Source organism: Glycine max, chromosome 13, assembly GCF_000004515.6.
Source record: "Glycine max cultivar Williams 82 chromosome 13, Glycine_max_v4.0, whole genome shotgun sequence".
NCBI classification, from domain to species: domain Eukaryota; kingdom Viridiplantae; phylum Streptophyta; class Magnoliopsida; order Fabales; family Fabaceae; genus Glycine; species Glycine max.
The window spans coordinates 22,349,224-22,363,319 of NC_038249.2; the positions used below are offsets into that span (position 1 = coordinate 22,349,224).

At 29.0% G+C, this 14,096-nt stretch overlaps 2 protein-coding genes across 2 annotated transcripts; both read left to right on the plus strand.

Moving 5' to 3' along the window:
* Positions 1-2,252: 2,252 nt before the first annotated feature.
* On the plus strand, positions 2,253-3,172 carry LOC112998760 (glu S.griseus protease inhibitor). Its single transcript, XM_026124937.2, has 2 exons — positions 2,253-2,448; positions 2,750-3,172. The coding sequence occupies exons 1-2, from the start codon at positions 2,427-2,429 to the stop codon at positions 2,941-2,943; spliced, it is 216 nt and encodes a 71-aa protein (XP_025980722.1). The 5' UTR covers positions 2,253-2,426; the 3' UTR covers positions 2,944-3,172.
* A 7,773-nt stretch (positions 3,173-10,945) lies between these two features.
* On the plus strand, positions 10,946-13,175 carry LOC100782107 (transcription factor MTB3). Its single transcript, XM_006593947.4, has one exon. The coding sequence runs from the start codon at positions 11,415-11,417 to the stop codon at positions 12,933-12,935; it is 1,521 nt and encodes a 506-aa protein (XP_006594010.1). The 5' UTR covers positions 10,946-11,414; the 3' UTR covers positions 12,936-13,175.
* Positions 13,176-14,096: the final 921 nt, after the last annotated feature.

Below are 14,096 nucleotides of genomic sequence, written 5' to 3' on the forward strand. Positions count from 1 at the left end.
AAAATCATGATACCCAACATGACAATTCTAATCCTGTAGCACGCATATATACGAGTGATACATTTGCCACGATATGCAACGTACAAAGAGTAGCTAGCTGCAGGTACGTTCGTCATAATAATCATTTTAAACCAAGTGATTAGTGAGACCAAAATGATATTAAACCACCTAATTATAATAATTTTTGTTTTTGTTTTGATGATGCTGTTGGTGAGATCCCCGGGCCATAATAACACCATATATTATTCAACAAATTAATAGAAGTTATGTTATGTTCTATTACAAGTATATATATCACGGTGTAGCACTTGTCTAATCGATAATCACTCATCAGACAGAAGTGAGGGAAAGTCAAAATTTAATCTATCAACACTTGCTCATTCACACCACTGATCATCACTAGCTTAATTTGGGCCTAAATTGCAGCATGTGACCAAATTGCAGCAGAGTGGAGACACGTCCCACAAAACACATAATCAAACTAAGATACATGCACTACTGCACTAGCATCTTCTTTCTTGTCCAATATTAAAGGCACTGCGTGTTGGAAAATATTTATATTGTAATTTAAAATTTAAAGATAAAAATATCTTTTCGGAATTAGTTTTGTTAAAAAAATAAAGCTATCTTTTTATTATATATATTTTCCTATGTTTTACTTAATGTTATAACTTTTGTGCTTCTGCCTTTTAGGAAATTTCCTTTTACGGGGTCAATATATATCTTAACGGTTTTAAAGAGATTTTATTGTACTGTTTTTAACTGGCTTTTGCACGTTGGTGATTTTAATTTTATTATCCGTAGAAAGGCTGCTGCAAGTAGAATTTTTTTTTCCTGTTCCTCACCATTTTATTTCTCACTGAACGTTGGGGTTCTTTGGTTATATATATCTCTTTTCCCTGAGCAAGAAAGGGAGACACACAAGTAACACGATATATATAGCATGATTTTTTTTTTCAGAATTCTTTTGATGCACTCGATTAGATTAACGGATTAACATATAGCGCATTTTAACCCAATCTTTTTCTACACTCTTATTTATTATTGGTATTAAGTATTATTATAAGAATTGTTTGTGTATTAATTCCACTGCATATGTTTGTTGTTATTGATTTTCTAATTTTTTTATCTAACACTGCGATCAGTAATGTACACTTTATCTTTTCTGTCAAAGGGAGGTGCAATTGCACTATTATACATTTCAGTTTCCTTCGGTTATGATGGAATAAAGAAATAACATTATTAGTTTAATAGGATTATCTAACTTGTTCAAAGTAGTTAAAACAAGCTCATATTGGATAGTCAGTGTAATTTTCTATATACTTAGAAGATAGCTGATACTAAAAGAATTTAGTTCAATTGATCAGTATGTACAAACAGTATGAGCTATTGTAAATTATTTATTATATATCTCAGTTTAACTACTCTTTTCTTTGAAAAAACAAAAGATAGTCATAGAATTTTCTGAATTGTATTCATCATTTATAATTAGGTTATTTAACTCTATTTTTAGATAGTATAAGTTACATAACCCTTTTAATAGTTGGTTTTAAAGAAATAAATAATGCTGTTAAATTAGAGTTAGTTTAGTTTGGGCCATTCAATTCTTTTAGAATGAATTTTTATAAAAGTTGAAACAAATGCTCAACATATTAAAAACAAGAATTAATTATAAAAGATCGTGTTTTGATAATTATAAAAGAAAATATTTCAATTGAGATGAGATAAACCAAACAGAATCTCAAACAAGTATTTTTAATTTAAAAATATTTTTAAATTTTCTGTTTTCATTACTGATTAAAAATATGACCTTAATTACTTTTATTTTGCGTTTTGTTTTAAAATATTTAAAGGTAATATTTGGCCAAAATCATTTCCTTCAGCGTGCACGTGGTTGTTTATGCATTTTAATGACGTGCAAAATTTTAGTTAATTTCTATTACGTACATACATAACAAATAATGAATTAATGATTAGTAATTATCAAATTTTAGATTTTTTATTCACAGCCGTTTAACCGGGTTAACAAGTTAGTAATTCAATGTCAAATTGTTTTTTTATATATATGTGCAAAATTCAATATCAATTTTTTTAAAAAGCAATTACGAGAAAGTCAAAGAAATCCGCAATCGCTCTATAAATTCCAAAGTGAACCTCATCTAATAGTCAAAGTTGTACATCATCTGATTCAAACTTTATCCCCAAAGCTAATAAGGACATACAACAATCAATTCAACGATAAACTCTCCGAGTTGACATTACTATCTGATGAGAAATTAAACACCTAGCTAGCTGGCTAGGTCCACCCCCAATATATATATATATATGCACGCAACACTTAATTTGTACTACGCTTCTAAAATCTTGTGATCACTCAGTTACAAGAGAGAAAATTGAAGGAAGAGCTATAACACCGAGAAAGCAAAATGGCAAGTCTACTATGTCAAGGTATTAATGACGTCTATTTTTTTGTCTTAATCCAATTCATTAAGAAAAAAAGTTTATAATTAATTCGGAGTTCGACCTAGAAATATGTAAAATTTAATAAAAATTATTTCTGTCAAAGATCAAACTCAGATATTATCTAAACAATGTAACATTAACTTCAGCACATTAATCATTTGTATTCAAAAATTTCGTTATTAATCACATCTATTTAGCAGAAGAGAAGACAATCTAGCTGTATATAAAATTATTATGATTTTAATGAATGTGTGCTTAATTATTATCTATTTTAATGTTGGTGTAGGGAAGAGTTCGTGGCCTGAGGTTGTGGGAACAAACGGGGTGGTAGCAGTGGAGAAGATTGAGAGAGAGAATGATAATGTTCGTGCAAGATTGGTGGGAGAAGGATCTATGGTGACAATGGACTTTTGGTGCAACCGAGTTTGGGTTTGGGTCGACAAAATTGGGGTGGTCACTCGTGTGCCAAAGATAGGTTAGCTAGGCATGCACCTTGTATGTATGTATCATGTATGGAATAATATATATATATATATAATAGCCATTAATTACTTACATTAATGGTTCTTATATATATATATATATACTTCTTACTCTTAAATAAGGCATCGCATGCTCAGGACGATTATGCACATTAATCCCATCATGTCTTCAACTTGATCTGTCTTCTGTAATTGTTATATATGTATGTGTTTTTATCATGGTTTCATCATGTTAGAAAAAAGTTCTTAATACATAGCACTAATCCAGTACAAAATGAAGTCTAAAGTAAGAATTTAAATAGATTTTTTCTTTTACTTTAAAGAAAATAGTGATATATGGAGACTTTTGTTAGCATGTGTGATTTTTTTTAAAAAAATTAATAACAAATGTTAATAGATCTAAAGTAAGATTTAATTGTTTTACTTTTGAACCGATCGATTCTAACTTACCAACATACTTTGATCCTAATTTACCAACACACTTAATAATTCGTTGCGTATTGTAAGCATTAAGAGACGCCGAATAATTACATGCAATGAAATGTGTTCGTAGCTTAATTATTTGGTTCTCAACTTGTTGGATTAAATAAATGACTAATTACTTAATGCCGAAGATTTGTACGAGTTCTCAAGTTTAAATTTTAGTAACTTGCACTCTCCGTGGTTGATTAAAGCTGTTACAGTAATTTTTTGTTTAAAAATTTCTCAGGAAATTACTACGTGATACACTTTAATTTATTTTAATGAAAACGAGTATATTAGTAGTGGCAAATAACTATAAACTGGTTTCTTAAGAATATTTTAATTTCTTCCTTTTATAACTTCTAAAGTAACTGATAATTAGTCATATTATTTACTAGGACTTTATTTATTATAACTTTTTTTTTTGCAGAATTCTTTTTAGAACTTTATAATTACTTGAGTACGTGATTTTGGTTAAGTTTATTTTAAGAATAATTAATTTTTATCAATTTATCAAAAAATTAAATAAATATTGTCTTCTAAAATTTATTTGATCATTCTCGAACAAACATGAATTAAATCTACGAGCTGTGAGGACTGATGAAATACACGGGTTTCTCCGTTTAGAATAACCATTGATCCATTGTTCATCGATTCAGTCATCTAGCTTTGTATGATATGTAGAACTATATAAGATATTAGTTTGATTCCTTTCTCTTCTTTCTTAATTAGTAGAAAAATACATTTCGATATTCTATATATATTGAAGGCGATATATATATGCTGACGTAGAAAAAATGAACAGTTCAAGTATATGTTCATAAAAATTCGCTATCAATAATCAATAAATAGATGCAAATTACAAGATTGTCTGTTTGCGAAACAATTAGTTATTTTTGTGTAGAGATTCTTCTATTGAAGTTTAATTTCGATAATTTATGGGAATTTATAATATAAATTATTACTACGCAGATTAATAAGATAAAATTCTAACTCTACTTAGAGAAGAATATTAGAAATACTTATAAGTTTATGTTAGAGAAGAATTTATAATATAAATTATTATTACTCTGATTAACTCTATTTTTTTATTCAGAAAAAAAATAATGAATGACCACGTGGCACAACCGCGTTCAGCCACATCACTACACACTACTATGTCGCAAACGAACAATCAAATAGAACTCTTCGTTTGCAACGGGTCGATTTAGTTTGATCTTAAGAGAATACTACTAATTAATTCAGAATAGAAATTGAATCAAAGAAAAGTTCCACCTCAAATATTTTTTATTAATGATGACAGCAACTGCGAAAATGGTTGTCCAGTGATTATTTGCTAAGTAAATTCTCATGTGTTATTAGTTTGGAGAATGAGAGAGAATAGTATGTAGATTTAGTATAGATATAATCATATAAAGACAACAACAAAGTGACTGTATATACATTTTGATTGATTGTTTCAGAGTAGTATTTTTGTGTGTGTGTGTGTGTGAATAGAGTAGCATTATATTTATAATATTTTTATGCTACTTTTTTAAATATTGTATAAAGACCATATTAATAAAGAATAAATATATTTAATTTCTTAAAAATTAAAAACATAAAAAATATTTAATATTTTTATTTGATAAATAGGAAAACTAATATAAAAAAAGATATTGTAGAATAATTTAGAAATATTCATTATTTAATTAGCTTATCTGTCAAACTCAAGACAAGGATTGGAGAGATAACTATGAAGCTTAGTACCCAAAATTCTTAGGAGTTTAGGATATGTCTCAAATACGTTAACACAAATTTATGAAAAATAATAGAGCTATACGCAATTTGTTCTTCAATGGTCAGGTGAAAGTGAAAAGGACGAGAATAAATGCGACATTGTAAGACCAGCGATGTTGAGAGACAAATAACAGAACTAGCGACAAAAATAGATAATTTGCGAGACAACCAAAATCGACTGGGAAGAGTTATAAATAGTGAAATTCGAGACCCATGAAATATGCCAAAGTGCCAAACTACGCCCTATTTCTTGCCCATTTTGCCACAAGGGTTATGTGTCAAACAAAAATACAAGTTTTGCACTTAATTAGGATGTTGATAAACTGTCCACTCCAAAGTGGAGTAGATGGGTTGGAAAGATGTATAAGAAATTATCTACTAAACATATATGAAAGTTGTAAACATATAAAATTTCATTTATAACCTCTTAAGTTGGACAACACGTGACATGTTACGGGCATATTAGTAAATTGGGCTCTGTAAGTTGTTATTGGACTTGGTTGAGTGAGCTAATAGAGGGAGAATGGAATGGGCAAAGACAAGAGAGAAGAGAAGTGGTGTAGTGAGCTTGGAAAAGAAAAAAGTTAAAAAAAATGGATAAAAAAAAAAAAAGAATGAGTCGGTTCTATGTTTTTCTTCTCTCCCTCCTTTAGATTTTTTTTCTCTCTCTTTTCATTTTGAATGATGCATGTGATGGGTCGAATTGTGGTTTCTGTAGATAAGATTCGGTTGTGCAGTATGAAAGAGCTAAACAATGATTTCCATATTCAGAATGAGGGGTTTCTTTTTTCACTTCTATGTTTGGATACATTTTTCATTTGGTGGTCGTGCTTTGGGTGGGAAAGAGCGTTTTGGTTTTTTGCAAAAATAATTACAAAACAAAAGGTGAACATTTTCTCTATATGATTTTGTAGAAAGATTTTAGTATTTTATGAGTTGATTTTGTGGTTGATCATGTTTTTAAATTGTGCTAGAGAGATGATCATTATTAGTTGTTGATTATTTTTTTCTCCTTTTAATATTTTTTTTTCTCCAGGCATGGCATGTCATAGGGATTTCATAAGGGATATCGACAACAATTGTCTTCCGTCCAAGTTGCCCTTTTGATGTATTTGACTTCAAAATGACAACTAAACTCATTTCAAATGCAACATCCTGAACTCATTTTAACAGTTCATCTCGAGTAGCAAAAATCTATATACAAAACATACAACATCAATATGTCAATGTACAATATTTTCAATACAAACTGACACAAAATAATTATCTCTGAAGTTATGAATGTTTTGCTACAATCAATAATTTTTCCAATCTCTTATCCATAATCTTTATGAATATCTTCATCTATTCTAACTTCATTATCCATGTCAACCTCCATATCCACTTCATCTGACATCTTCCTCACATAATCGTCTTCCATATAAACCTCTTAGAAGCAACAAAAATAAGTTAATGAACAAAAACTATCCAACATATTCAGACCAATTTATAACTAAAATCAATATAAATACCCTAAACCAACCTTCCAGAAAAGGCAATAAAATGAAAAAAAGTTAAACCGAATTGACTAATCCGAAACTTCAAAACATTAATTCTAGATTCTTGGATCCCAAATATAATATAATTTATGGATTAGTCTATCCGGAATTCATGTTTTGAAGTTCCAAATTATTTGATCTAGGAAACAAAAAACTCAAAATGGATTAAACAATTCCAGTATTATTATTCCACAATTTCAGATTGATTGATTCGAACTAATAAACAAATGCACATAATTTCTAGACCAATAAATCCGTACTTGTATAAGAAAAAATCTGGATTATCCAATCCAGAAATATGTTATATATTCAGATTATTTGATCTGGTACTATTATTTCACCATTTCAAATTCATTGATCTGGATTTGTATAACAACAATTCTAGATTGTTGAATCTGGATTTATGTTACTTTTATGGATTTAATTCCATAATTTTTCATTTGGACCTATCCTAAAAATTCATTTTCTAAAAAAATAATTACGGATAACTCAATCTGGTTATAATAATCTAATACAAAAAGTATAAACAACACAATAATCAACTCACCTGTGCAAGTGAACCTGAGCCATGAAATGTGAGGAAGTGAACAAGACAATGTTTTAGGCATGGAGAAGTGAGGAAAACAACTTATGGACGAGTGAGGAAGACAAGGTTATTATGGTCACTTTGAAAATTTGGGAGGTGCAAAAAGCAAATAGGGTGGTGTAGGAAGCAAAACCCTTGTAGTATTGTTGTGGTGTCCATGTTCTAGCCTCTAGTGAACTGTACATTTTCTTTAGAGTGTGTTTTGATAAGAGAATTTAAAATTCTCAAAAACTTTAAATTCTAAAAATTTTAAATACTTTAATTGAAATTCTTTTATTTTCAAATTTTTGTGTTTGAATAAAGAAAATTAAAATTGTGAGGGTGAAAGAAAATAAATGCAAAGAGAAACGAATATATGGTTGGAGTACTTCCAAAGAGAATAATACTATGTAGCATGTGAAGTTCTCAAGGAACCTAGATACAACAATGTACACCACCACACCCGATCACAACATTCAATGAACGGCGCAAGGTATGGCCTAGGCCATCTGCGCCGACAAGCACCTTCGTCATGTGATGGGCGACGACTACTCCCTTAGTTGACAGGTGCAGTTCTGCGAGTTTGGACGATGCTTCTCGAAGAAGAGGATCATCAACATGAGGGAAAAGTCGCGGGTTCGAAAACATAATTTTGAGAACTTTTAGGTGGAAGGAAGGATAAAGGTGATAAAGGAAACACACAAACATTTTGGAAAGTTCTTCTATCAATAAGAGAATTTTAATTTCTCATCTTTTATAAGAAAATTAAAATTTCATATTTTTAGTTGTTTTAAAATTCTAAAAATTTAAATTTTTCGTAAAAAAACATTCAAACAGTAAATTTTAGATTAAAGAAATTTAAATTCTCTATTAATTATTTTTCTCAATTAAAATTATCTATCAAAACACACTCTTAGACATTTTAAACCTCGAGTTTGAGCTTTTGATAGCCTTTTTATCCTCGTTCAAATTAAAAGAAAAAAACTAAGGAAAAAAATGTACATAACTTAACTACATGACTATTAATATATTTTATGTTATTATTTAATGAAAGTTGAATTTTATTTTAGTAGTATGTGTAAGATTTTAACATTGATATTGATCATGTGAGTGATTAGAATAAAAATTTAACTTTAATTAAAAGATAACATTACAGTATAGTACCGATTTTTTGGTACTAATTAAAAAAATTATTTATTTAATTTTATGTTAAAAATTGAAACAAAATTTTATCAAGGAATTGCACAACAGCAGTAGGAATTTCCTAAGGTTGTAGTGTTTATTCTTGTCCTTTTATTTTTCATGATAAAAAAACACTTAATGTAATTTTCAGATCTAATTAACCATTATCTTGTATTTATTATTTCCATAGTAATCATTACTATAATAGCATAGCAGGTGCTCTTGTTATTATTATTATTCTTATGATCATTATTATTTGTCATACATTATCATTATTTTTATTTTTTATTATTATCATAGTTACTACCATAATTATTATCAAATTATTTAACTAATGTGATTATTAACTTAGCAAATACATTGCATCATTGTCCAATTAATAGATTATTGGTTAAATCACACAAATAAAGTATATTAAAGATTCTTAAAAAAAGATAACCTACAATTTTATTATAATAATTATTATAATTTGTAATTTTCTTGAAATTACTTTAAAATATCAAATAATATGATAAAAAAATTTACTTTCAACTTTATTATTATACTAGAGAAAATTATAATAACATTTCCCTGAGTTTTAATAAATTACGCATAACCCATCATTTTTTCCTATAATATTTTTCCTTTAAGTTTGAAAACATTACGTTGACATCCTTATGGTAATAAAAATAAATGTAATGACTAAAAAATAAACGATTGAGCAGTTACACGAAATCTCACGGGAAGTATTTATTCTTATTATTATTCAACAAAACATGATAAAATATGTTTAATATTTTCAAAAATAAATATTCATTTAATCATGAAATAATATTACTTGCATTGTTTTAATTTTAAAGTCTCCATTTAAATTAAATAATTTTTGGAAAGAAAATATATTAATAATTTGATAACTTCCAACTTTGCTTTGTAAATAAAAAATACTAATTAAAGTAACATAAAAATATTTTTTAAAATAAAATTTCTTAAAAAAATTCACTCGAAACAAGACACATACAAAAAATATTTGGTGATCATTAACACTTTTTAGTACTAAGAAAGAAGTCACCGGAGAACTACATAACTTCCTAATTTATGAAAATTACTATTTGAACACTGTTAAAAGGTTTAAGGTAAGGGTATTCCCATCTACGAGTCACGTGAAACTTGTGTATAAATTAATCCACATCGATGTGAAAAATTTGGGTTGAATCATTTATATAGTTGAATCAAGACCGAATCAAATTTATTAAAATCTTTCATGTATGAGTTGAGTCATAAATTTAAATTTATAAATCCGATCAGAAGCGAATTGATTAAAATTTTAGAATTATTTGATTTAACTTTAAATACTATTAACATTGGAACCTCAAGTGTTGAGACTACTACTAGTGTTGAAACTTTTTTCACGTTACATCGTTGTTTATTTTACTTTTTTTCATGTTTATAATATTAATGAATCATATTTTGTTCATTTGTTTCAGTAAATTTAGTTACAACAAATCTTATTACAAGAACTTAATTCTTAGGAAATAATAGTGATTCAAACTATTATAATAAATCTCGTTGAAACATACTTTGTTTTAATTTGCATTAATCTATTTTAGAATATTATGTTGATGGTATTGAATGAATCAATTTTATTACTTTTGATGTTTGGTAATATTTTGTTAATTGTATTGGATATTTAGATGAATCATAATATAAAATAGTAGTTAAAAAAAGATTAAATTTAAATGGATAAATCATGATTGAGAATCAAATCAAACAACTTATGAATAGAATAAGTTTCAATTATTTTTTAAATCAGACTGAACTACACCAATCAAATTTAACTATTCAATTTTATAAAAATAATTCCAACCGACTCATAAACATTGTTAGAGTGCTTTTTTTTTATTTTTTTCCCCTAAAAAATTTAGTAATAATTACGTAACACGTTCTTTTAAGAGAAAAGACTTTTCTTAATCATTATAAATTATAAATTTAAAACCAGTCACATTTTTTTAGGAATTAACGTATCTCATATTTAAAGTTAACATTATTAATAATTATAATTTTTAGGCATTAAGGTAAGATTTTCATATTACTGAAAATAAGACAATCAATTAAAATATATTAACACCTAAAAATATTTTACATAATCATTTAATATAAATTATTATATAAATAAAATTTAATAAATTTTATGATAACTATCCATATATATAAATAAAGTTTTTTTACTTAATTAATATTATAAAATCTAATAATGTATAAAAATAAATTCTATATATAATTATCTTTTTTTGACGTCATAGATAATTATGTCTCACTATAATGTTTTTACAATCTATAAAATAGATTCAAGGATATTTGTGATCCAATATTCAATTAACACTTCAGAGGATTATATTTGTGCCTCTGTATATACTAATCTTTTTCTGAGCAAAAAAAAAAAAAATTAAGAAAAAAGAAACCTAAAAAAGAAAAAAGGAAAAAAAATAAAGTGGAAGAACAAATAGCCTTGATAACATTAACATTCCAGATCTGAAACGGAACCTCTTTCTCAGGTTTTATAAAATCTCATATCTGTTCAAAACTTTCCTATTCTTCGTATTCATCATACACCACGCCAAATCACAATACCCATCAGGTAATTCTGCTCTTTTTGTCTTTACGCTGAATCTGTTTGTTCCCCTTCCTTGAACGTTTTTCATTGGGGTTGCGACCAACTATGTTGGAGCTCAATACTAAGTTAGATTCCTTGGGATATTCATCCATTATCTGTGATTAGGAAAACCCATGTCACCATTTTCACAAATTGTGGGTTTTAGTTGGATGTTTTCAAGAGTTTGATTCTAGGGTTTTTTATGCAAATTTTGGGGGTTTTTGGGAATTTTGGCTCAGTTGAGATCTCTGTGAAACGGGTTTTGGAAAAAGTTTTGGTCTTGAGATTTATGAGATATTAACTGTGAAAGAAAGATGATGGGTGAGAAGTTTTGTGTGAACGAGGAAGACAAGGGTGTGTTGGAGTCTGTGCTGGGTGCAGAGGCTGTTGCGTTCTTTATTTCCGCACTTTCCAATAATGTCTTTTCCGGTGTGGTTGCGCCATCGGCCAGTACTGACCCGGGTCTCCGACAGCGGTTGTGCCAGCTTGTTGAGGGTTCCAAGTGGAATTATGCTGTGTTTTGGCAGGTTGCTGTCTTGAAATCTGGTGGTTCTGCCTTGGTTTGGGGTGATGGGCATTGCAGTGATCCCAAAGGGGAGAGGAATGGAGTTGGGAAGGAGGATGAGCAGGAGGTGAGAAAGAATGTGCTGCAGAAGCTTGATGCCTGCTTTGGTGGGTCTGTGTCGAAAGAGGCTAATTATGCGAGATTGGACAGGGTTTCGGATTTGCTCATGTTTTACTTATCCTCAATGTGTTATATATTTGGTTTTGATTCGCCATGTGGCCCTGGCAGTTCGTTCAAGTCTGGTAAATTGATTTGGGCTTCCGATGCTGCTGGTTGTTTAAACCAATTAGAATCTAGATCGTTTATGGGGAAATTGGCTGGTCTTCAAACTGTTGTGTTTGTTCCTCTGAAGTCCGGGGTGGTGGAGCTTGGTTCGCTCGAAATGGTGCCTGAAGAGCACGGTGTTGTGGAGATGGTCAGGACAGCATTTGGGGAATCCAGTCCCGGACAGGCAAAGGTGTTTCCGAAGATTTTTGGGCATGAGTTAAGCCTAGGGGACACAAAATCTCAGTCTATAACTATTAGTTTCTCCCCGAAGGTGGAAGATGATCCTGGTTTTACTTCGGACTCCTATGAGGTTCAAGCACTAGGGGTGAACCATGCTTATGGAAATTCTTCCAATGGGACTTTAGGTGTCAGTAATGAAGGTAAAATGTTCCCTCAACTGAATCAAATGATGGCTGGGAATTTTAATGCTCAAGGAAGCGGGGTTCCTTGTCTAGATCTCGGTAATGAAGACTCATCCTCCATTCATGCAGATGAGCGGAAGCCCAGAAAAAGAGGTAGAAAGCCGGCAAATGGGAGAGAGGAACCGCTGAATCATGTTGAAGCTGAGAGACAAAGACGTGAGAAGCTTAACCAAAGGTTTTATGCCTTGAGAGCTGTTGTCCCTAACATATCTAAAATGGACAAGGCATCTTTGCTTGGTGATGCCATTACCTTTATCACTGATCTCCAGATGAAGATCAAGGTGTTGGAAGCTGAGAAGAACATGATCCACAATCAGGACCAAAAATTGTCATTGCCAGATATGGATTTTCAGGAAAGAGAGGATGAGACAGTTGTGACAGTGAGATGCCCCTTAGATATTCACCCTGTTTCTAATGTTGTTAAAACGTTCAAGGAGCATCAAATTGTGGCTCAAGACTCCAGTGTTTCGACTACAGATGATAAAATTATTCACACATTCTCCATAAGAACTGAGGGAGGGGAGACTGCTGCTATACAGTTGAAAGAAAAGCTGGAAGCATCCCTATCCAAAAATCGATAGTCAGATCATAATCATATTTATGTTTAGCATCTCAAGGATATTGTAAACCATATTAGAAATACTCTGTTTGTCTTGTAGGCTAAGTAGCTGACATAATATTGTTATTAATGTACTTAGTTTTTTTTTACAGTAGTGTACTTTGTTAGTTGTAATCTGTTTTAAAATATGTTTAGGTCATCATAGGTGACCTTAATTATGTACTTAAGTTGATTAATAGTTGAATTTGATGTTGATGGGTAATATAAGTTGAACTATAATTAATCTACCATCAATCTAAGTATGAAAAATGTCATCATCGGGCTTTTTTACCAAAATGGGGTAAAATTTTATATTATTTTTCGATCGGAGATATGTTTTAAAAAATTACCTAGAAGGAGTAAGTTGGAAGGTACTATGGTTAGAAGTCCAAATACTTGTTATAATTTTTTTATTTTTTTATAATTGAAATCATAAAAATATTTATGACTTTGATTAATTTTTTTTTATGACTTTGAAGTAGTAAATATTTTTTTTTTATTTTACGACTTTAAAGTCGTAAAACCTTTTTTTTTTAGGTTTATGACTTCAAAGTCGTAAATCATATTTTTTTTATGGTTTATGACTTTGAAGTTGTAAATCTTTTATTTTATTAATGTTTAAGTTAATTTTTTTTTTCAAATTTATAATTTTTTTATGTTTTTTTCTTTTTTAAAAAAAAAATAATATTTAAATGTATAATAAATATTATCAACTTGACTTATTTATTAGTATATTTTTTATAATTTTATTTGATATGCTATTAATTTATATTAATGTTTTATTATTTAAAACATATTATATATTTTTAATATTGTTTTATTTAATTGTTGTTGTTTATTTAAAGTTTAAATAATCTATTAATAAAAATACATAATAAAATAAAAAATAACATAATTAATACGTTAATATAAAACGCACAATACAAATGAAAGAAAAACATAAAAAGTACAAGTTATATTAGTATGTACTTATTTGTATGGACAATTAGTATAATTATGTTCTTCACTTTCACATAATGAGCATTTCTTAGGCCTATTTGAAATTGGTTCATCCATCTCATTATGTATTCGAGTAGTAGCCGATTTGCCTGATGTCCGTCATGGTTTCGAAGGATTAGACATAAAATGTGTGTCTTCACTTCAA

Bases quoted from the DNA above. Each gene is read 5' to 3' on its own strand.
- LOC112998760 (XM_026124937.2), top strand. From the start codon at position 2,427: ATGGCAAGTCTACTATGTCAAG. The intron at 2,449-2,749 runs GTATTAATGACG...ATGTTGGTGTAG, and splicing joins GGCAAGTCTACTATGTCAAG to GGAAGAGTTCGTGGCCTGAG.
- LOC100782107 (XM_006593947.4), top strand. From the start codon at position 11,415: ATGATGGGTGAGAAGTTTTGTGTGAACGAGGAAGACAAGGGTGTGTTG.